The sequence below is a fragment of the Symphalangus syndactylus genome, chromosome 6, assembly GCF_028878055.3.
Source record: "Symphalangus syndactylus isolate Jambi chromosome 6, NHGRI_mSymSyn1-v2.1_pri, whole genome shotgun sequence".
NCBI classification, from domain to species: domain Eukaryota; kingdom Metazoa; phylum Chordata; class Mammalia; order Primates; family Hylobatidae; genus Symphalangus; species Symphalangus syndactylus.
In genome coordinates, this window is record NC_072428.2 from 28114364 (window position 1) to 28136928 (window position 22565).

General features: G+C 34.1%; 1 protein-coding gene across 4 annotated transcripts in view; it reads right to left on the reverse strand.

The window, feature by feature from the left end:
• The window catches only part of METTL15 (methyltransferase 15, mitochondrial 12S rRNA N4-cytidine), a 214056-nt gene that overhangs the window by 124342 nt on the left and 67149 nt on the right, over positions 1-22565 (reverse strand). For all 4 annotated transcript variants that reach the window (XM_055282066.2, XM_055282067.2, XM_063641895.1 and 1 more), the window contains exon 4: positions 6026-6162. In XM_055282066.2, coding sequence (XP_055138041.1) covers positions 6026-6162 — 137 coding nt within the window. The remainder of the gene's footprint in view (positions 1-6025; positions 6163-22565) is intronic.

The window sequence follows — 22565 nt, forward strand, 5'->3', positions numbered from 1 at the left end:
TGGAATACTATGCAGCCATAAAAAATGATGAGTTCATGTCCTTTGCGGGGACATAGATGAAGCTGGAAACCATCATTCTCAGCAAACTATCGCAAGGAGGAAAAACCAAACACCGCATGTTCTCACTCACAGGTGGAAATTGAACAATGAGAACACTTGACACAGGAAGGGGAATATCATACACTGGGCCTGTTGTGGGGTGGGGGGAGGGGGGAGGGATAGCATTAGGAGATATACCTAATGTAAATGATGAGCTAATGGGTGCAGCACACCAACATGGCACATGTATACATATGTAACAAACCTGCACGTTGTGCACATGTACCCTAAAACTTAAAGTATAATTAAAAAAAAGAAGTTTCTCACTCCTAGATTGTGTATATAGTCTCTCCAATTTTCTCATAGAACTTGTATATTCAAATTTTCACAATTTTTTCACACCATCTAGAATTTATTCTTGAATCCAAATTTTAAAATGGGTCTATTTTATTTTCTTCAAGTCTGACAGGCATTGTAACAGCACCATTTTTTAATAATCCACCATTTTCTCAATGAATTAAAGTATTTTAATCTTCAGTTAAATGCCTTTATTTAGCAGAATCAATTTTTGGATTATTTCCTCCATTAATCCACTTGCCTATTCTTGTATCAATATTGTATTTATTCATTGCAGTGATTTTATAGTGTAATCTTATATCTAGTAAGGCAGGTTTCCTCTTACTTTTTAATTCAAAAAACATCTCATCACTTTTTGTCCCATACAAACTAAGGATCACATCATCCAAATTTAAAAAACAAAGTAATTTACATGTAGAATACACGTATATATTAATTTTGGAAGCATTAACTTTTTATTTGTATTCTTTCTGATCTGTCTATCCTTCCATGCATGCATCCATCCATCCATCCATCTTGAGACAGGATCTTGCTCTGTCACCAAGGTTGGAGTGCAATGTCGTGACTACGGCCCACTGCAATCTCAGCCTCCTAAGTACCACCACAACTTCCTGAGTACCTGGGACTACAGGTGCGCAGCACCACCATTTTTCTGTAAGAAACGGTATCTCACTATGTTGCCAGGACTGGTCTCTTAACTCCTGGGCTCAAGAGATCATCCTGCTTTGGCCTCACAAAGTGGTGGGGTTGCAGGTATGATCCTCTTCACTCCATCCTCTTTTTATAATATTAATTCTCTCTACTTCAAAAGAAATATGTATTCCCTTTTGTTCAAATCTTCTTGTATGCCCTTCAAAAAAATTATAGTTTTCTTTCACTTGGAAGTGTGTGCTTGGTTAAATTTATTACTAAATATTTTATACAATTTTAGGTGCTTTTGTGAATAGAATATTTTTTCCCATTTCCCTTTCTAGATACTGTTGGGGCTCAGAAAACAATAGCCCCAAGTGAAGGCCTAAGAAGCAGACTTAGGAGCAAAGTTACCTTCTGACCATCTCTTTCCCTGCTGTTTCTCATTCTCCTCAGAGGCGAGCCACACTAGAATCCCTCTTCTCCAACGTGGGTCATAGAAACCAGAACCCATTTCCTCCAAAGCCAGCTTTAAAGCCTAAAATATTACTCTAACCATCCCCATAGAAACCAGAACCTTTTTTCTCAAAAGCCAGCTTCAAAGCCTAAAATATTACTCTAAGTTCCCCCACTTCTTTTTGCGTAATAGAATAAATGGCCATAAAGAAATTAAGACCCTCATTCCACAGGGGTCCTACCTTTATACCCAGCAGAAAGGAATGTTGCATAGAGCCTTATTGAGTTCCCCCAACTCAGTCAGTTAGCATTAGACCATATATCCTTTTTGTCCAATCATAGTTCTACATGCTCTCCATACTTTATTGAATTTCAGCATAAAAAATGGATAGTTCTGTCTATATCTTTGCATCTTCTTTCTGAAGGCTCTTGTGCCATGTAAAACTATGTCAAATAAATTTGTTATTCTTTTCTCTTGTCAACTTCTCTTTGTTATAGGGGTATCAGCTGTGACCCTTATGCTGGAAAGGAAAGGGCTTACTTCCTTGTTGTCCCTAGAGTTCTTCTATTCTGAATAGAGTTTTAAATTTTTAGCTAAACATCTTATCATCTTACTAATTTTATAAGTATTGGGGTTTTTAACTATTCAGTAAATCATTATAAGAAGAATATTCTAACCTTCCTTTAGCCTTTGTCAGACCTTCAAAAAATATTGAGAAATACTATTTATAGAAGTTAAATCCTATTTACATCCTAATTTTGTCTTAAATAGTTATAGTACTTCACATTTTAGGAAAATAATTACTGCTTGTCCTTGATTGAGAATATTTTACATTGAAGTAGTTTCCTTATATTTAACAGAAATTTAAATAAGAATAGCTAGCTGATTATTATCATGCTTATCAACCTATCGTTGATTAACTACCTGACATGGAACATCTCATCTTCATGAAATAAACTTCATTAGGCCACAGGTATTACTGTTTTAATTAAATAACAGGTGAATTAGATATACTAGTACTTCCTTTTCAATTTTTGTATTTCTATACTTCAGCAAACTTAGACTTTTTTCCTTTTTATACTATCTCTATCAAGATTTGGTATTAGGCCAGGCATGGTGGCTCATACCTATAATCCCAGTCCTTTGGGAGACTGAGGTAGGATCATCACTTGGGCTCAGGAGTTCAAGACCAACCTGGGCAACATAGGGAGACCTCATCTCTACTAAAAATAAAAAATTAGACAGGTGCATACCTGTAGTCCCAGCTACTTGAGAGGCTGAGGCAGAAGGGTCACTTGAGCCCAGGAAGCAGAGGCTGCAGTAAGCTATGATGGCATCACTGCACTCCAGCCTGGGCAACAGAGTGAAAACCTGTCTCCAATAAAAAAAAGATGGGTATTAAAATTATGCTAAATCCATAATGTTAACTGAAATAACTTTCCAAATTTACCATGGTCAGGATTAGTGTAAAAGGCATTGCTTTGGCCGGGCGTGGTGGCTCACACCTGTAATCCCAGCATTTTGGGAGGCCGAGGCTGGTGGATCATGAGGTCAGGAGATCGAGACCACCTTGGCTAACCAATGAAACCCTGTCTCTACTAAAAATACAAAAAATTAGCCAGGCGCGGTGACAAGTACCTGTAGTCCCAGCTACTCGGGAGGCTGAGGCAGGAGAATGGTGTGAACCCGGTAGGCAGACCTTGCAGTCAGCCAAGACAGCGCCACTGCAGTCCGGCCTGGGCAAAAGAGCTAGACTCCGTCTCAAAAAAAAAAAAAAAAGGCATTGCTTTTTCCAATTTTTTTTTTTTTTTTAAGAATTAGAGGCCGGGCGCGGTGGCTCACGCTTGTAATCCCAGCACTTTGGGAGGCCGAGGCGGGCGGATCACGAGGGCAGGAGATCGAGACCACGGTGAAACCCCGTCTCTACTAAAAAATACAAAAAATTAGCCGGGCGCGGTGGCGGGCGCCTGTAGTCCCAGCTACTCGGAGGCTGAGGCAGGAGAATGGCGTGAACCCGGGAGGCGGAGCTTGCAGTGAGCCGAGATTGCGCCACTGCACTCCAGCCCGGGCGACAGAGCGAGACTCTGTCTCAAAAAAAAAAAAAAAAAGAATTAGATAACTGCAAATCCATTTGGTCAGGGTGCTTTTTGCTACATACTTCAGTTACCTTCTAATTTCTGTTATGGTAATGACATTCAAATTTTTTAACTATTAATCAAGTTTTAATAATTTATATTTTATTAGGATATCATTCATTTCATCTAGGTTTTGCAAGTTACCAGAGAATTGCACTTTATTATCTTATGATGAACTTATCTTGTGTCTATGGTTGGTCTTCCCTCTCAATCTTAATCACACTTTTTCTCTCTAGAAATCAGGCTCAAAAGTGATTTTGCTATTTTCAAAGACTGAGCTCTTGTGATTTCTTTATCCTTTCCATTTTTTTCTTCTTTTTTTGTTTATAGTTTCCTTGATTCTAGCTTTTATCTGTACTAATTCCTTCTTCTTGGCTTCCTCTGATTTGTTTCCTTGTTCTTATCTAATTTATTATGTTTGACAAAGAAATCATTTTGTCAATGAAATAAAAAAAGTCTCAAGATTTGAGTCAAGGCAGTAATATTTAATAAAATGAGGGTAGGGATGAGAATACATGTCCCAGGTCTGTCCCCATAAAGTCGCTTATGCCTTTTAGCAAATCACTTCATCTATCTGGCTAATAGTTTCCACATCTACAAACTGAAAAGAATATACAGCCTGATAGTTCCTGTTAGGTTAAAAAAAAAATTACACATGGTAAAATTTGTAAACTTTAAGCTACATTTGAGAAAGTGAGGTGTTTAAAGGAATAAGAGCCATTGAAATCACTGGATCGGGAATCATTGCTTAAGAAACAACAATAACTTAGGAGAATTCAGTTTTTCTGTGACAGTAAAGTATGACTGGCCCTCCTTATCTTTGGATTCCACATCAGTTGATTCAACTAACTGCAGATCATAAAAAAAGATAGGGTCATCTGTACTGAACATGTACAAAACTTTTTTTCCTTGTCACTATTCCCTAAACAATAAAGTATAACAACTGTTTAAACAGCATTTACTTTGTATTAGGTAAGTAACTTAGAGATGATTTAAAGTATATTGGAGGATGTGTGTAGGTTATATGCAAATACTGCACCATTTTATATGAGGGAATTGAGCATCCATGGATTTTGGTATCCACTTCTCCTCAGGTACAAAGGGACTGCTGTATAAAAGAGGCCTATACTTCATGAATGTTCACATCATAACCAAGTGAACTCATACAACGTTTCACAAACATGAATGCTCTAATAAAATATCTTCTTAAAGAAGGTGCACCTAAGTTACACTGCAGAAAACAGATAGATTTAAAATATTAAAAATTAGTACCATGTCATTAAACCACATCTTCATATTATTCTTGGAAGAAATGAAATAATCTGGGGTCAAATGGTAGGTTTCAGGGACTCCATAAATCCTATGATCTTGTAAACAAAAGCTTATGTGTATTTATTTATAGTTTTATGGGGAGAGTTAATCACATTCATTAGATTTGCAAAGAGTTTGGGACCAGAAAGAGGCTGTAAATACTATTCTAGATGACGAATTAAACTTTCTATTCTTAGTGTCTGATTAAACTTTTCCATGGTCATACTTTTGGAACTTCACCAAAGAGATCATTTCATTGTTGAATAGCTACAACTAGTAAAAACTCTAGTCCACATCAAGTCAAAACTTCAAATTTTGATGTGAACTACAGTTCACATCAAGCCAAAATTACCTCTCAAATTCCCATCTATTTTCTTGACTCCAGTCTCTGATGAATGACAGAATAAAACAATTTCCCATTCCTGAAAACAGCCCTTTATGTATTTGGAGAGAGCCATCTTAGCTCCAAGATATTTTTCTCTTAAAATGATGGCTTTAAACAACATACCATGTAAACTCTACTCCCTAATTCAAAATGTTTCTTTAAAGGCAGATGGTTTTACCACTCATTCATATAATATTTTATATTTTTATAAAGTTCTTTAGTTATAGATCACTTTTTCTGATAGAAGGATGGATCACTCTAGATTTACTTGTGAATTTCAGAAAATTCAAAGGAAACAAGTATATTATATTGATGTATATGTCATCATGAGTTCTACAGAATTCTCACATACTTATTTACTCTGCTAAATTCTTAGAAATAAACTCATAAAAATGTTTAAAAATTATTTTTTGACTATGAGTTATTGTCAAAATATTATTTGTGGATGGATTCCAAAACATTTTCAATCTTGTAGGTGGAAGACATTTTTGTATTTCTTTTTATGGATTTAGAAAGGATAAATGGAAAATAGCATTACTTTAAGTGGTACTAAAAACATCACTTACATTAATTCTCTTTGGGGAAAAAAGGAGAAAATATTTACTGGAGTAAAATACAGCCCATGCAAAGCAGAACAAATTCCAAGGTGGTAAACCAAGCTCTGTAAAACTAAGAACCAAAATCAAATAAATATGCAAGGGTATTACTTACGGATACAACTCTGAAAGATGCTCAGCTAATGCATAAGCTGTCGGGTCTCTGTCCAAGGCATACAGAACAATATCTGACTCCTTCCGTAGAATGGCTTTTGTGTGCCCTCCCGAACCAAATGTCATATCTAGAAAAATCTAGCAAACATAGAAAAAGAAAATTACAACTTAGCATAAACAAAACGTATTCTTGACAACTATCTCAATTCCTAGAAGCACACAATGATTTTCAGAGTTGACAGTAAATAGGAAAATAACTACAATGGTTTTGCCTATAGTTGAATTTGTTACATGTGAGATTTGGCTCAATTATGAGTGAAAAGTCTAAAAGAACTGATCAGACTATCAGTAAAATAACCTCTGACACAGACTGGCTAATTCAAGACAAATTTATGTTTCTCTCTATAAGGTCAAACTGGTCACACTGTTGTGCCCCCAGCTCTTTAACACTTCCCAGCATCCAGCTGGTAATAACATTTTCAATAATTCTCATTTAGAGATGGCTTACAATTAGTGTGGCTCATTTTATCTCAATTTCTCTTAATGCTTTCTATGAAAATGATAAGAAGAGAAAGACAGAGAGAAAGAATAAACATCCCTGATAATAAATAGGCACAGGACAAATCAGATAAAATCTGGAAAACTGACAAACTTATAGATTATATCTGTAATAATAAAATAACAAATATGAACTGAGAAGAAAAAAAAAATGCTTTTCAAGTCAAAACACCTAGGGTAAATTCTAGGTTTGACACGAAGTATCTATGTCTTTGGGATAGTTACTTATAGTCGCAAAATTCCAGTGTCTTTAGCATTTAAAAAAAAAATGAAGAAGAAAAGAAGATACCATCACCACCTGCCTAATTGTTAAGGTAACATATAATTTCTCATGTAAATCAAAACACTTTTAAGAGTGAAACATTTGCCAGTAATAATTTTACCAGGACAACAGGATAGGATGTACTTGAGTACATATCACTCAACGCTTGGCTCATACCAGATATACAGTATGGTTAATTGAATCTGAATCGATTTCTTGGCTATTTTATTTGGCCACACTCTAAAGAGAATAGTCACGTCACAGTTGAGCAAGAAACCAGATCTGGATCATAAGAAACATATGTGTGTACAAGTTAGTTGATTGTGACTGGTTTGCAAGTCAAGACATTCTCCACATATTCCCTCAAAGTTATGCTCTTAGTTTAATGGGACCTTTCAGTAAACTTCATTGGTGTTATGAAAATAAAAACAATTACTCTAATAATACTGACTACAATGACAAATAACATAAGTCTATTGGCTAGATTTAAAAATATCTAAACATACAATTTTCTTAAAGTTCATGTGCATAGTACATAAGAAGGGAAATTCCTGTCACGGATTTGAATATATTTCCCTGCTCTGAATGTTTCCACTTATTTCGGGGACAGTGGTCAGAAACTGGGCACACAATTATGCTTTGGCTTTTTGGCTCCTATCTACCATGCTGAGTCCCATCCACTGATCAAGTCCTCATAAAAGTTAGCCTGCTATTGAAAGAATAACATGGAGGAAATCTTCTGATCAAAAGTGGAGGATGGACATAAAATATAAAAAGATGTAAATGTGGTGAAAATGTACAAGCATTGCTTTTTAACACAAATGTTGTAGTGTGACTTAACTTTGTACTTCTATCACTATCACCATAAAAGGCATGGCTAAATGTATTTTTCACCATTTTAAAAAATAACTTTTTATTTTTAGAAACACTTAAATCTCAAGATCAAATAATTTCCTTTGTCAGTCACTTATTTTATACATCTATGAATTGGTAAAAATCTTCCACTATACATTACATCAATTTGAAAATTTTAAGAAGTTCAACATAATTTAACCAAAGAAGTTTTTCCCAGGCAAAATCATAAACTACTTCCTTGTCATGGGATCAATACCTAGCCTTGCTATAACTCTGGATTTAAACTAAAAGTAGATTAAATAAAACAATTTAGATATGATTACCCTTATTCTGAGACAAGAAAGTCCCAATCAATATTTAAAGAAAAATCATCATCATTAGCAATATTCTGAAAAATGTGAGTGATTATAATTTACATGATTATTTTTAATATATGATGATTACGCCCTTGTAGATGTACTGACAATCAACAAAGTTTCCACAGGGGCAAAAAAAATTTATTATTACCAGTCAAGTGTAACACAGAAAGCAAAAAGTGGCAGACAAATGGAATTTATGAAACTAGAAGGGAAACCCATCATATGTCCTGAGTTAATATGTGATTGGAGCCATCAACTCTCATTTTTACAATTCTAATATTCATTGTTCATCACATGTAATAGTGACATCTAGGCCTCATGAGCCAACCAGCACTACCATTGAAAAGGGAGTCAATTAGTTTACCCCTTCTTCTAGGTCACTAACATAAGACCACAGTTTAAAATCTGTATGAGTTGCAAATAAAAAAAGCAACTGGTCAATTTTTGTGGTTAACAAAGCAATGCACAAGACCAAATAAATCTGAATGTTTGAAAGTAACCCTTCTATGGATCTCATCTATACATATATTTCAAATGTATATTTTGTGATCCAAACATAAATGGAACTTCTTCTTTGAAATTACCTGATATAATTTATCTATAAAACAAAACTCACATTTTAATACTGTTTATTCTGGTTATTTCACTGACAACCTGTATAACCCTAAACAAATCACTTGAATTCTTTAAGCCTCAATTGTTTCATCTAAGAATAAATGGGAATAAAAAGTACCCCTGTTTATCTCACAGAGATTTATAAAGATTACCTTATATCATCATTACAATCATGAAGGAGATGTCACTAGATGTTATATACACATTTTACAAACTAAAACTGCACTAAACTAGTAAGTGGCAAATGCAGGAATTGAATAGAGATGAATTTGTGCTTAAAACCTGGGATCTTTCACGTACCTCTCTGTGTCTTATTAAGTCATGAAGTCTGTATCTGCATATTGCTTTATGGTTTACCAAGCATCGATGTTTTCCTACTTGGTCTAACAAATGCTCCGTGAGAGAATTAGACAACTGGCATTATATCCATTTTTACCCAAAAAAAAAAAAAAAGGAAAACTCAGGTGCAGAGAGAAAATGTGACATGATTAAGATCCTATTACTACTAAGTGAGGGGAAGTGAACTCTAAACTAGGTCTTGCCAACACTAAATTCTCTGCTCTTTCTGAAGAGAGAAAGAGGAAGAAAAGGCAAGACTGATAGAAAGAACAGAAAATGTAAGACATAATTGGGGTTTAGAATCAAAATGAAAGTGAATTAAAGTAAAAAATATACAAACCAGCATTTGAGGAGAATGATTCCTGATTTCTACAATCCCCCAACTTTACCTCCAACTTAATATGGCAGCATCAGTGCAAAACAGTAGGTGCTAAGTAATGTGATATGAATAAAGGAGCTCAGCCTCCCGAGGTAACTATGTTAAAGGTAGCAATTTTCATTTGTGCATTTGAGTCTAGAAACATTCTTCATAAGACTCATTACCACAGGATCATATAAAGTAGTTATAATTCAGTTCAAGATGTCCAACTTTTTAGAGTCATTTAACATCAATGTATTCCTAATATTGCCAGTTGATTCACTAATGAATAGATCTCTCCTAGAACACAAATAATGATCTGTTATTAACTCTTTTGCACCATGTTTTTATTTGCTGATCACTCTCCTTTACATTTGAAATGAGAAAACAAGCTTTTCTTATTTTAGGCTAGTTCTTTTTAATCAAGTACAACTAAATGTCATTTTATCCCCAATGTTCTTCAAATATGGACAAACACAGACACCATATTTCACAGGTCAAAAGGACATAACAGACTATTCCAATCTCTCCTTTTACTTATGAGGAAACCAAGGCCTGGAGAGGTTACCTGGTAGCTAGTTGGGGCAAAGCTAATAGTAAAATGTAGATCCTATGTCCTTTCCACATCATCTCGTAAACTTCCCCACTGAAATTATAAAATAACATTGAAATAAAAACAATTGTTTCTTCAAAAAGTTTTCTCTTTCTTAATATGAAGATACGTATGGAAACATTGTTCCTATACAATGATTCCTCCAACACAGTTAAAAACAACCAGTGTTCTACCAATCTAATTTTTTAAGTCTTTTAATTCAAACCTGCTAATTAAGTCTCCAAAAAAGACAATTATTTGTATATGGTTTAGTATAAATGCCCAGCTATTCTCTGTACCAGTTACTGATGAAGACTGACTTACTGACAGGTTATAGATTCCAATTTGATTTTGAAATTTAAAAATGATTTTTAAAATCATAGACTCATAGGTGGTTAGAGCAATCAGGACCCATGGAAATAATGCACGTTTAATTCCTTTATTGTACATACTGTTCCACCTTTCTAAAGAATACACAGCTCTATACTTTCATACCTCTCAAATTTGATATCCTTTAAGACTCCTCTCTGGAGTTGGAGATTGACAGAAATCAAGGCATTTGCCCAAGATCATCTTGCAGAGACTAGACAATTATTTATTTTTTTCAATCCAATCATCCTAATCATTGAAATTTTCACACTGTAACAACACTGTCGAAAATGAATGTGAAAACATTTTTAGCCATAAACTGTATGAGGGCAGATCTTAAAATTTCATTTTCCTAATGTTGTTTATCATTTTCAATCTGCAGAAGATTTTTAATAGTAAGTTTCCATCTTAATTTGGAAACAATATGGCCTGACTTCACTTTAAAACTTCATCCTATGAATATTTTCTGGCAATTGTTAATTTTGAATTTTTAGAATTAAAGTGCTTTTGAAAAAATTTTAGTTAAACTTCACCTATTTGCAACAAGTTTCATTTTGGAGTACTGAAATGTGCCAAGCACATGCTTAACTATATGGATTTTTTTTCAGGAGGTAATTTAAAATGTTGGGCATTAATTAATCATCTGTATATTTACCAAGCATTCAGTATAGAAGAGACGATTAACAGGTAGATATTACATTATAGGCCTTCCAGTCTTGTGAGGGACTTTAGACATGCAAACAAACAGCTATAAGCCCAGTTAAAAAAAAAAAAAATCAGCAATGTAAGAAAGATATACATAGCATTCCATAAGGAGTTAGAAACCAGAAATGTATTCCAGTCAGTGGCAAGATGGACTAAACTGGAGGAAGGTACAATTCAATTGATCTTTGAATGCTAAGTAGAACTCAGAGTTCATCCTATCTTCCCACTCTCCCATATACTCCAAACCCAACTGGTTACCAAATCCTGTTGATTTTACCATGTCTTGAATATTTCCACCCCCACTTTAATTTAGGCCCCCATATTCCCATGCTTTACTATTGAAATAGGCCCACAATTGATACCGATTCCTCTAATCTCACTTCTAATTTTTCTTACTACACTGTTAACAGGCTATCCTATCTTACATAAAATTTTAGCATGTCATATCTGCATTTAAACCCCCTTAATGGCTCTCCAAAGCTACAGGATAGAGTCTAAACTTCTAGGCATAATGGGTAATATTCTTCATATTCTGGCCTTTGCATTTCTTTTCAATATCATCTCCCACTACTCTCAAAAATGAATTTTACAACATATTTTCTAGCCATACAGAATATGTGAAATTGTCAAACATGCCAAGATGTCTCATGTCTTCTCTCCCTTTTTTGCCTTGTTCCACCTTTGTCAAATTTTATTCTCAAACAATGATGACAGTCCTAATATATCCACAGCATTGTTCTAAAAACTAGAAATACAATAGTGGGCCAAAGTAGATATGGTCTCTGATCTCATATAGTGATCCCCGAGAAATACACACTACCATCAGAGAATACTATAAACACCTCTACACAAATAAACTAGAAAGTGTAGAAGAAATGGATAAATTCCTGGACACACACACACACACACACACACACCTTCCCAAGCCTAAACCAGGAAGAAGTCGAGTCCCTGAACAGACCAACTGCCTGTTGGCCTGTTGACCAACCAAATTGAGGCAGTGATTAACAGCCTACCAACCAAAAGAAGCCCAGGACCAAATGGGTTCATAGTCAAACTCTACCAGAGGTATAAAGAGGAGCTTGTACCATCCCTTCTGAAACTATTATAAGCAATTGAAAAGTTGGGACTCCTCCCTAACTCATTTTATGAAGCCAGCATCATCCTGATATCAAAACAGGGCAGGGAAAAGAAAACTTCAGGCCAATATCCCTGATGAACATCGATGCTAAAATCCTCAATAAAATACTGGCAAACTGAATCCAGCAGCACATCAAAAAACTTGTCCACCACGATCAAGTTGGCTTCATCCCTGGGATGCAAGGCTGGTTAAACATAATCCATCACATAAACAGAACCAGTGACAAAAACCACATGATTATCTCAATAGACGCAGGAAAGGCCTTTGATAAAATTCAACATTCTTTCATGTTAAAAACTCTCAATAAACTGTATTGATGGAATGTATCTCAAAATAATAACAGCTATTTATGACAAACCCACAGCCAACATCATATTGAATGGGCAAAAGCTGGAAGCGTTCCTTTTGAAAATCAGTACAAGACAACAAGATAAGGATGCCCTCTCTCGCCACTCCTATTCAACATAGTATTGGACATTCTGCAGGGAAATCAGGCAAGAGAAAGAAATAAAGGGGATTCAAGTAGGAAGAGAAGAAATCAATTTTTCTCTGTTTGAAGATGACATGACTTTATATTTAGAAAACCCCATCATCCCAGCACCAAAACTCAAGCTGATAAGCAACTTCAGCAAAGTATCAGGATACAAAATCAATGTGCAAAAATCACAAGCATTCCTTTACACCAACAACAGACAAGCAGAGAGCAAAATCATGAATGAACTCCCATTCTCAGTCACTACAAAGAGAATAAAATACCTAGGAATACAGACAAAAATAATTTTTTAAGGACAAAAAAAAATTTTACTTCTCGCAATATTAGACAGCTGGTAGGGTGTGAGAAAATAGTGATGACCTGAAGGCTTCCACTAGCGTAAAGCACCCAGTTAAGTAGAAACAACAGGCTGAATGGGCAAAAGGAATGAAGAGTAATAATAACGACTATGTATGTTACATTTATTGAAGCTTATTTTATGACAAGCATAATGCTAAATATTTTATCTGTACCATTCATTCATTTTATACACAGGCATAAAAACACACACATACACATTTCAGTTAATTAAGTAATTCTCAAAGCTGTACTCTGAGGTAAGTCACTATTATTATCATCACTATTTTACAAAGAAAGGGAGGTTTAGGAAGTTAGGTAAATTGTTTGAGGTACAGCTAATGAATAGCAGAGACGGATTTCAAAAACAATTCTGTCTCCTGCCCACCTGCACAATTACCTACTTTGCTTTTTCATATAACTAGAATAAATTAGATGTGGTGAGTGGAGAAGTGAAATAAAAAATAATCACAAAGCATGCCGTCTGGATAACTTGGAAGATAACAGATACAATTTACTATGCAATTACCATGCACCAGCACTCACTATGATAAACCCCTTAAAAAGTCAACTTTGGGAGGCCAAGGCAGGTGGATCACCTGAGGTCAGGAGTTCAAGACCAGCCTGATCAACATGGTGAAACCCCGTCTCTATTAAAAATACAAAAAATTACCCAGGCATGGTGGCGGGCGCCTGTAATCCCAGCTACTCGGGAGGCTGGGGCAGCAGAATTGCTTGATCCTGGGAGGAGGAGGTTTCAGTGAGCTGAGATCATGCCATTGCACTCCAGCCTAGGCGACAAGAGCAAGACTCCATCTCAAAAAAAAAAAAAAAGTCAATTTAATTTAATTCTTACAACAGCCTGCAAGATGGATAATGTAATCCCATTTTACAGATGAGTATATTGGAGCCATTTACTTCAAAAAACATGACTTGATAGCACGATTAGAGATAGGTGCAGAAATAAGCATTTTTTTCCCTACCTTCCATATCCCCTTCCCAGCTGCCACCTCTCAATTAGTGTTACACTGGCCAAGAAGCAAATTCTTACTCCAGAAGAGAGAAAATTGAGAGCGTTAAAAAATATAGGCATTTTAAGAAAGAAAATCAGGCATTTTAAGAGAAACCTCTTAAGGAGGTTTAAGAATTTCATGTGGGAATAGAATAATTATTTATAGTAAACGTGGAACAGTGAAGTGAAGGGATTGCTGGGTAGAGATTTTGAAGAGAATCTACAAATATAAGAAAAATTGATATCTACTAATGTAAGAGGGCTAACTGTAACAGCATTAATCCACAGTAAGATCAAGAAGGTTGGTTTTTAACGATGCTTAAAAACACTAAGTTCTAAGTATACTTTTAAAAGATCATCCTAATCAAAAACACTGGTTCATGTAAAAAACAAAAAAATAAATTAAATTACCTTCACTATATATACAATTCATGGGATTCAGCCTTTGGGAATATTGCACCTCCAAACAAGGTAAACCTGGCACATATTTGACAACAGAGGGATGCTCCTTTGACGTAATTAGTAAGGTCAATGTTAAGAGAGGGATGAGCTAGTATGACAAGTTTATTTGGATACTAAAAAAAAAATCACTAAAAAGAGTTCATAATGCCCCTGAAATGTTTGTAATTGCTAAGGCAAGCTATTGTTCTACCATTGTGTGCTGAATTACTCAAGACTATATCACTGACTTCTCTAAGGCTTTGCATGTTTTCTGTCTAACATGTCAACAACTAGAAATCTGTCACATTTGATATATTTGTTAGACCTGAAATAAATTAGAACATGTAACTGTGAACACAGAAGTCCAACCTTATAGTTAGCTAACATTTTTTAACAAACATTTCTCCTACCAAACCCCTTGATTTATTATTGTCTTGTGAAGCTCTGTCAAGTATCTGTCTGCTAACACTTACTTTGTTTTATTGGTAACTATTATATGGGCTTATACAAAAGGGAAAAAACTCTCAGAAGCACATAAAAGTTTTACCACAAATAAAACAATTAATGCATTGCAATAAATTTATATTTCTTCCCATTTTATCAGAAGTATTGGTGTTACTATGATGACTCATTCTGCCTAATTCTGCAAATATTTCCTATTGTAGCTTAAATCCTTTCCTATTCACAAAATAAATCTTTACTTGTCATAAAAGTAAAATTTATTTTCTCTTCTTTTAAAGTATGTCCTTCAATTACATTAAATAATTGGAGTATTTATCATTCTTTGTGATAAATAGCTTTCATTCTTATGTGTAACATAGGATGTATTTAATCATAGTCCAAATCACACACAACAGATGTGTCACTTAATCTATCTGCAGATAGAATGGCTAAATTAACACAAGTAGCTAATCTCAAAAATCTAATTTCACAGAGGTCTCTGTCCAAGACAATGCCAATCTGTCAGCATATTTTTTAAAAAGACAAATAGTTTTTATCTACATTATCAAGAAATTCACATAACCCATACTGGACAAAAGCCAATGAACATACTAACTACTAAGAATGCTGGAGAGGTACTTTCTTTTAAGAATTACTAAATATGTAGATTGTTTATAGTATTTGGAAAAACAATGTGAAAACAAAGAAATACTGAGCTCTTTAATCAATGTGTTCAGCAAATGCTCTTTTCAAAAAAATTTTTTTTGGCACAAGTCATTTTAGTGATGGCAGTTTCAACATGGTTCTAATACTAAATTCTTCTCATAAGCAATAATTAAATTAAAATAAATGATGGTACGATTTTCTATGACTTGGCCTCCAACTAACATTAATTTTACACAAATCAAAGCAGATCAATACATACAAGTGTTGGTGTACAACCCAGAGTGTCTACGTGTGCATGTGCAAGCATGCATGTACAATTACATATACGTACATACATGCATATTACAGGGAGAAATAGAAACTTACATATTCCTGAAAATGTTTAAACATGTGACTTCAGATAGCACAAGTTTCAGACATAGAAAAGGCTATACTATACCATCAGGAAATCCTTGTTAGGCAAGTTACTTAACTTCTCTGAGCCTCAGTTTCCTCATTTGTAAATGGAAATAAATACACCATCCTAGTCCACATCACCAGGAAATTGGGATATGCAAATAAGACAATATACATGAACGAAATCTGAAAAAAGTAGTGTCATATAAATAAATAATATTATTAAATGGATTTTAACCAAGAAAATAATTATTCGCAAAGGCCTAAATTCCAAAATATTTTATGCTAAATCCTAAAGTAATTTAGCAATACAAAAGATATTTTATGGCTTCTTAATTTGAATAAACAGTAGTAGAACCTTTGGTTGACAGAAGGTCTTTTAAAAAGGAGACTCTCGATAATACATTTCCAGCAGGAGAAATTTCGAAGAACTTAAAATTCAATAAAAATTATCATTGTATATCTGAACTATGGCTATGCTGTGTTTCTTAAAACTAAGAAAACAACTTTGAATTAACTTTCATTCAAGCCCAAATTGAAAAAAACAGCTTAACAGATGATTTTTTAAATGCTCTTTAAAAACAGATTTTCAAAATGTAAATATTATTACTTTTCTTTCTCGGATACTAATACTTTAAAGACTTTAGTATTGCTCTTTAAAATTTTATCACACCACTAATCATAGTTTGGAATTTGTAAACAACTCCATGGAGGGACAATGAATTGAACAACAGGCCAATTTAACTATATTAGTACTTTGACTTATTGCTAGAAACAGGCATTTGAAATATCTCAATTTTTTACTGACCAGAAAGACTTTATGCAACTTTCAAAGTGGCCAGTTGACTTAAATGAAGTAATATTCATACTAACATCAATTAATTACTTTAACAGTAAAATTGTTTGTTCTTATGTCAGTCCTCTCCTTTAAAAAAAAAAAAAAAAGTCTTTCTTAAGAGGGAATCAAATATTTGTTTGCCAATGATATGATCTTATATAGAGAAAAACCTAAAGTATCCTTCAAAAAACCCCTAGATTTGATAAATGAATTCAGTAAAGTCTCAGGTTATAAAATCAATGTATATACATCAGCAGCACTGCTGTACATCAATAAGCTGAGAATTAAATGAAGAACTCAATCCCTTTTACAACAGCTACAAAAAAACAAAAACAAAGAAACTTTATATATTAACCAAGGAGGTGAAATATCTCTACAAGGTGAACTACAAAACACTGCTGAAAGAAATCATAGATGACACAAACAAATGGAAATACATCCTACGTTCATGGATTGGAAGAATCAATATCATGAACCTGACCATACTGCCCAAAGCAATCTATATATTAAATGCAATTGCTATCAAAATACTAATGTTATTCATCATAGAATTAGAAAAAACAATCCTAAAATTCATATGGAACCAATAAAGAGCCCGAATAGTCAAAGCAATCCTAAACAAAAAGAACATATCTAGAGGCAACACATTACTTGAATTTCAATTATATTATAAGGCTATAGTAACCAAAACAGCATGATATTGGTGTAAAAGTAGAAACACAGACCACTAGAACAGAATAGAGAACCCAGATATCAAGCCAAGTACTTAACAACCAACTGATCTTCAACTAAGCAGACAAAAACATAAACTGCGGAAATTGGCACCCTATTCAAGAAATGGTGGTGTGAAAATTGGAAAGCCACATGTAGAAAAATGAAACTGGATCCCTATTTCATTTCAGACCAACTCAAGACAGATTAAAGACTTAAATCTAGGACCTAAAACCATAAAAATTCTAGAAGAAAACCTAAGAAAAAAATCCTCTGGACATCAGCATAGGCAAAGAATTTATAACGAAGAATCCAAAAGCAAATGCAACAAAAGCAAAAATAAATAAATGAGACCTAACTAAATTAAAATGCTTCTGCGCAGCAAAAGAAAAAATCATCAGAGTAAACAGACAACCTACAGAATGAGAGAAAATATGTGCAAACTATGCATCCAACAAAGGACTAACATCCAGAATCCACACAGAACTCAAACAAATCAGCAAGAAAAAAACAATCCCATTAAAATGAAAGCAAATATCATGAATAGATTATTTCTCAAAAGAAGATATACAAATGGCCAACAAACAGAAAAAAATGCTCAACATCACTAATCATCAGGGAAATGCAAATTAAAATCACAATGAGATACCACCTTACCTCAGCCAGAACAGCATTACTATAAAGTCAAAAAACAATACATGCTAGTATGAATGTGTGGAAAAGGGAAAACTTATACACTGCTGGTGGAAATGTAAATTAGTATAACCCTTATGGAAAACAGCATGGAGATTTCTCAAAGAAGTAAAAGTAGATCTACCATTCAATTCAGCAATCCTACTACTGGGTATCTACCTAAAGGAAAAGAAATCATTGTATCAAAACAATACCTGCAAAAAGGATACCTACATGCATATGTTTATTGCAGTACAATTCGCAATTGCAAAGATAGGGAATCAACCTAAATGCTCATCAACCAAAGAGTGGATAAAGAAAATGTGGTATATATACCATGGAATACAACTCAACCAAAAAAAAAAAATGAAGAAAAAAATGGCTTTTGCAGCAACTTGGATGGAATTGGAGACCATTATTCTAAGTAAAGTAACTCCAGAATGGAAAACCAAATACTCCATGTTCTCCCTTATAAAGGGAGCTAAGCTATGGGTGCATAAAGGCAGACAGAGTGGTGTAATGAACACTGGAAACTCAGAAGACGGAGGTTAGGAGGGGTGTGAGGGTTGAAAAAAAAACCTATTGGGGCACAAGGTACACCTATCACTGGGTGATAGGTACACTAAACTCTGAGACTTCACCACTATACAATTCATCCACGTAGACAAAAACCACTTGTACCTCTAAAGCTAGTGAAATAATTTTTCTTTAATCTTTCTTTCTAACAGTGGTCAAAAAATTTAAAAATAAAATAATCTTTTATTTTTTTCTTTTTCAACAAAGATATATTTTCCTTATTAAAAAATGTTTTTGTCTTCTATGAAGTTAAACTCATCTATATATGTCAACATGCTTGGTGATAGTTCTGTTACCTTGATAGTTTCAACCACAGAATGAAAGAAAATGGCCAGGCATGGTGGCTCATGCTTGTAATCCCAGCACTTTGGGAGGCCAAGGCAGGTGGATCACCTGAGGTCAGGAGTTCAAGACCAGCCTGACCAACATGGTGAAACTCCATCTCTACTAAAAATACAAAAAATTAGCCAGACATGATGGCAGATGCCTGTAATCCCAGCTACTCGGGAGGCTGTGGCAGGAGAATTGCTTGAACCCTGGAGGTAGAGGTTGCTGTGAGCTGAGATCGCACCATTGCACTTCAGCATGGGCAACAAGAGCAAAACTCCATATATTAAGAAAGAGAGAGAGAGAGGAGAGAGAGAGAGAGAAAGAAAGAAAGAGAGAGAAAGAAAGAAAGAGAAAAAAAAGAAATCAACCATCAAAGCAAATAAAGTCCTTGAAAGAGGGCACTATGTAGTAAGTTAAACGACAGAGCTATTTTGGAGACTGGGAGAAAGAATCAAATAAAACATAAAGGGATTGCAAACCGATATTGTGGGCAACCTTGAACAAAATAGATAACCCTAAGAAAAAAGATTCAAGTAGGAAACAATGTTATAATAGAAAAATAGAAAGAATACATTAGGGATAGTTAATGTGTAGGATTTAAATGTCAAACTAAAGAGTCTGGAATTTAATTTACAGCCAATATTCTTTAGAGATCCTGTGCCAAGGGGAGTGATACAATTTGAATGAAATGAAACATAAAAACTTGAACATGGGATATAGTTATAGCAATTTTTTATACTGGATTTCTTTTTTCTCAGAGTCATCCTGAAAATAGCTAATGATATGATTTTCAGTACATAGAGATAAACCTTTGGAGATGCCAATTTGTTGAGATCACAGTTCTAACAGTATATAATCAATTATGGAATGGGGGTGGAAGGTAATATGGTTTGGATCTGTGTCCCCACCCAAATCTCATGTTGAATTGTAATCCCCAGTGTTGGAGGTGGAGCCTGGAGGGAGGCAATTGGATTATGGGAGTGGTTTCTAATGGTTTAGTACCATCCCCCTAGCGATGTTCTCAGGATAAGAGTTCTTACAAGATCTGATTGTTTAAAACTGTCTGGCACCTCCACCTTCTCTCTCTTCCTCCTGCTCCGGCAATGTAAGATGTGCCTGCTTGCCCTTAGCCTATTGCTATGACTGTAAGTTTCCTGAGTTCTCCCCAGCCATGCTTCCTGTATAGCATCCAGAACTGTGAGTCAATGGAACTTCTTTTCTTTATAAATTACCCAGTCTCAGATATTTCTTTATAGCAGTGCGAGAACTGACTAATACAGAGGGTAAACATCTATATAAATATATCCTTTAAAGAATTTGGAGTCATGGAAGGAAAACTTCTAAATTCAATGAGAAGTATAGTGTTGTATTCTCCTGAGATAGAATGGCTTAAAATCCAGTGGAATTTAGTAATTAGTCTAAAAGTTTAGCCTTCTTATAGTAATGCTGAAAGCCTAAGATTTTAATTATAAGCAGATATAAGAAAAAGATAAAATACTAAGATTGTACAGATAATAAAAGAATAATGGAATATTATGAAAAAATCTACACACACAAAGTCAACAACTTAACTGAAGTGAAAAAATTCCTTGTAAAATACAAATTATCAAAATTTACTCAGAGAAGAAACAGCTAATCTGGGATTTCTCAATCTTGGCACTATTGACACTTAGGGCCAGATAATTCTTTATTATCAAAGGCTGTCCTGTGGATTATAGGGTATTAACAGTGGCCTCTACTATTGAGATATCCTAAAAAGCTCTATATCTATTTTTAAAATTGAGTTGATGGTTAAAAACCACCTAACAAAGAAAAGTCCAGTTCCAGATAGCTTCAACAGTGAATTCTATAAATTCTAAGACTTAATGAAGAAGTATAACCACTATTACAAAAATCTCTTCCAAGAAATAGTAAAGTGAATATTTCCCAATTCATTGTATGGGATCAGCATTACTCTGATACACAAATCAAACACATTATAAGAAAATTACAAATCAATAACCTTCACAGAACATAGATGTAAAAATCTGCAAAAAAAAAAAAAAGCAAATCAAATGCATTAATATATAAAAGGAATACTACATTGTGGCCAAGTGGGGCTAATCCCAGGAATGCAAGGCTGGATCAACATTCAAAATCAACTATTAATTATTTTGGAATTGTTGCAATAAATGAGATTACAAAATAGGTAGATATTCACTTAAAGCCTGGAAATCTTTTTGATATATCAAGTTTTATATTTCAGAATGTGTTATCATGTATTGTCAGACAATATTAATTCTGCATTCATAATGCAAACTACCAAGTATTATACAACATAATCTTAGGAGGAGATACCACAAGATACCAAAGACATGATCTCAGAATGAAAACCTCATCAGGAGAAGACACACAGATAGACATAAAGGAAACTTTAGTTGCCTATGTTTGATGTAAAACATAGTAACTCAAATAACTTGAGATTATCTGGTTAATCATTATTTTAAAAAGGCTTTAAATATATAAACACTGAGTATACCAAACAGAGGTCAGGAACAGGCTGATGAAAAATAATAATTATTAAAATATTAACCTCAGTTTAAGAAAATTCTTATTACGTTTGCTAAGGGGGGAAAATTAGGCAGAAACAACTAGCACTTTCTGTTATTTTAGGTATTTTACAGTCAGAACACAATGCTAAGCTCTTTTCTGACTATTAGTTTTCACAATAGGCTTAAAAATAAATCAACTTGGCCTTTCAGGAGTTTATCTAATTTCAGACTTGAAGTTTTGGTTACGTCTTAAAATACTTCTGTGCCAAAAGAACTCATCCATAATATATCACCACTTGCTTATAATACTTGGAGTTCATAATTAGACACTAGATTACTAACCATAGAACCTGAAAATATACAACAGATTTATATCCATGTACAGTTTTATATAAAGATTTTTTAAATTGAAAAGATACTATCATTGACTACACATTGTACTGAAAAAAAACTTTTTGTAAGATGCAACCTTAAAAGGTAGATTTCTTTACATTTATATAAAGCATAAATAAAACTCAGATCTTTTATTTTAATCCCTTCAACTTCTATTTCAGGATTTTTCTAAATCTTCCAATTTTAGTTGACTATTAAATTCTCAGGAACATCCTAAAGTACAAAAAGCTGTAAAAACAAGGAGAAAGAAAGGGCAATTTAGATTACCTTGATACGCAAATCAGATAATAAGAAAAAAAAACTTTCACAAACTTCAATTTACATATAGTCAATATTTGGTTTTAAATTTTAGACAAAAATTTTAAGTAAAAGTATTGTCATCAATATTGAAATCCTACAGGAAATTGCAAAATCATTCATGCCAGTTCCATTCTAAAAAACAATTTATAAGAAAGGGATAACTTTAAAATACAAACCTTATAATAATCATATGAAAGAAGTATCACTTGCCTTCTGCGAGATACACAGTATCTCCCTGCTGTCAAGCAAACT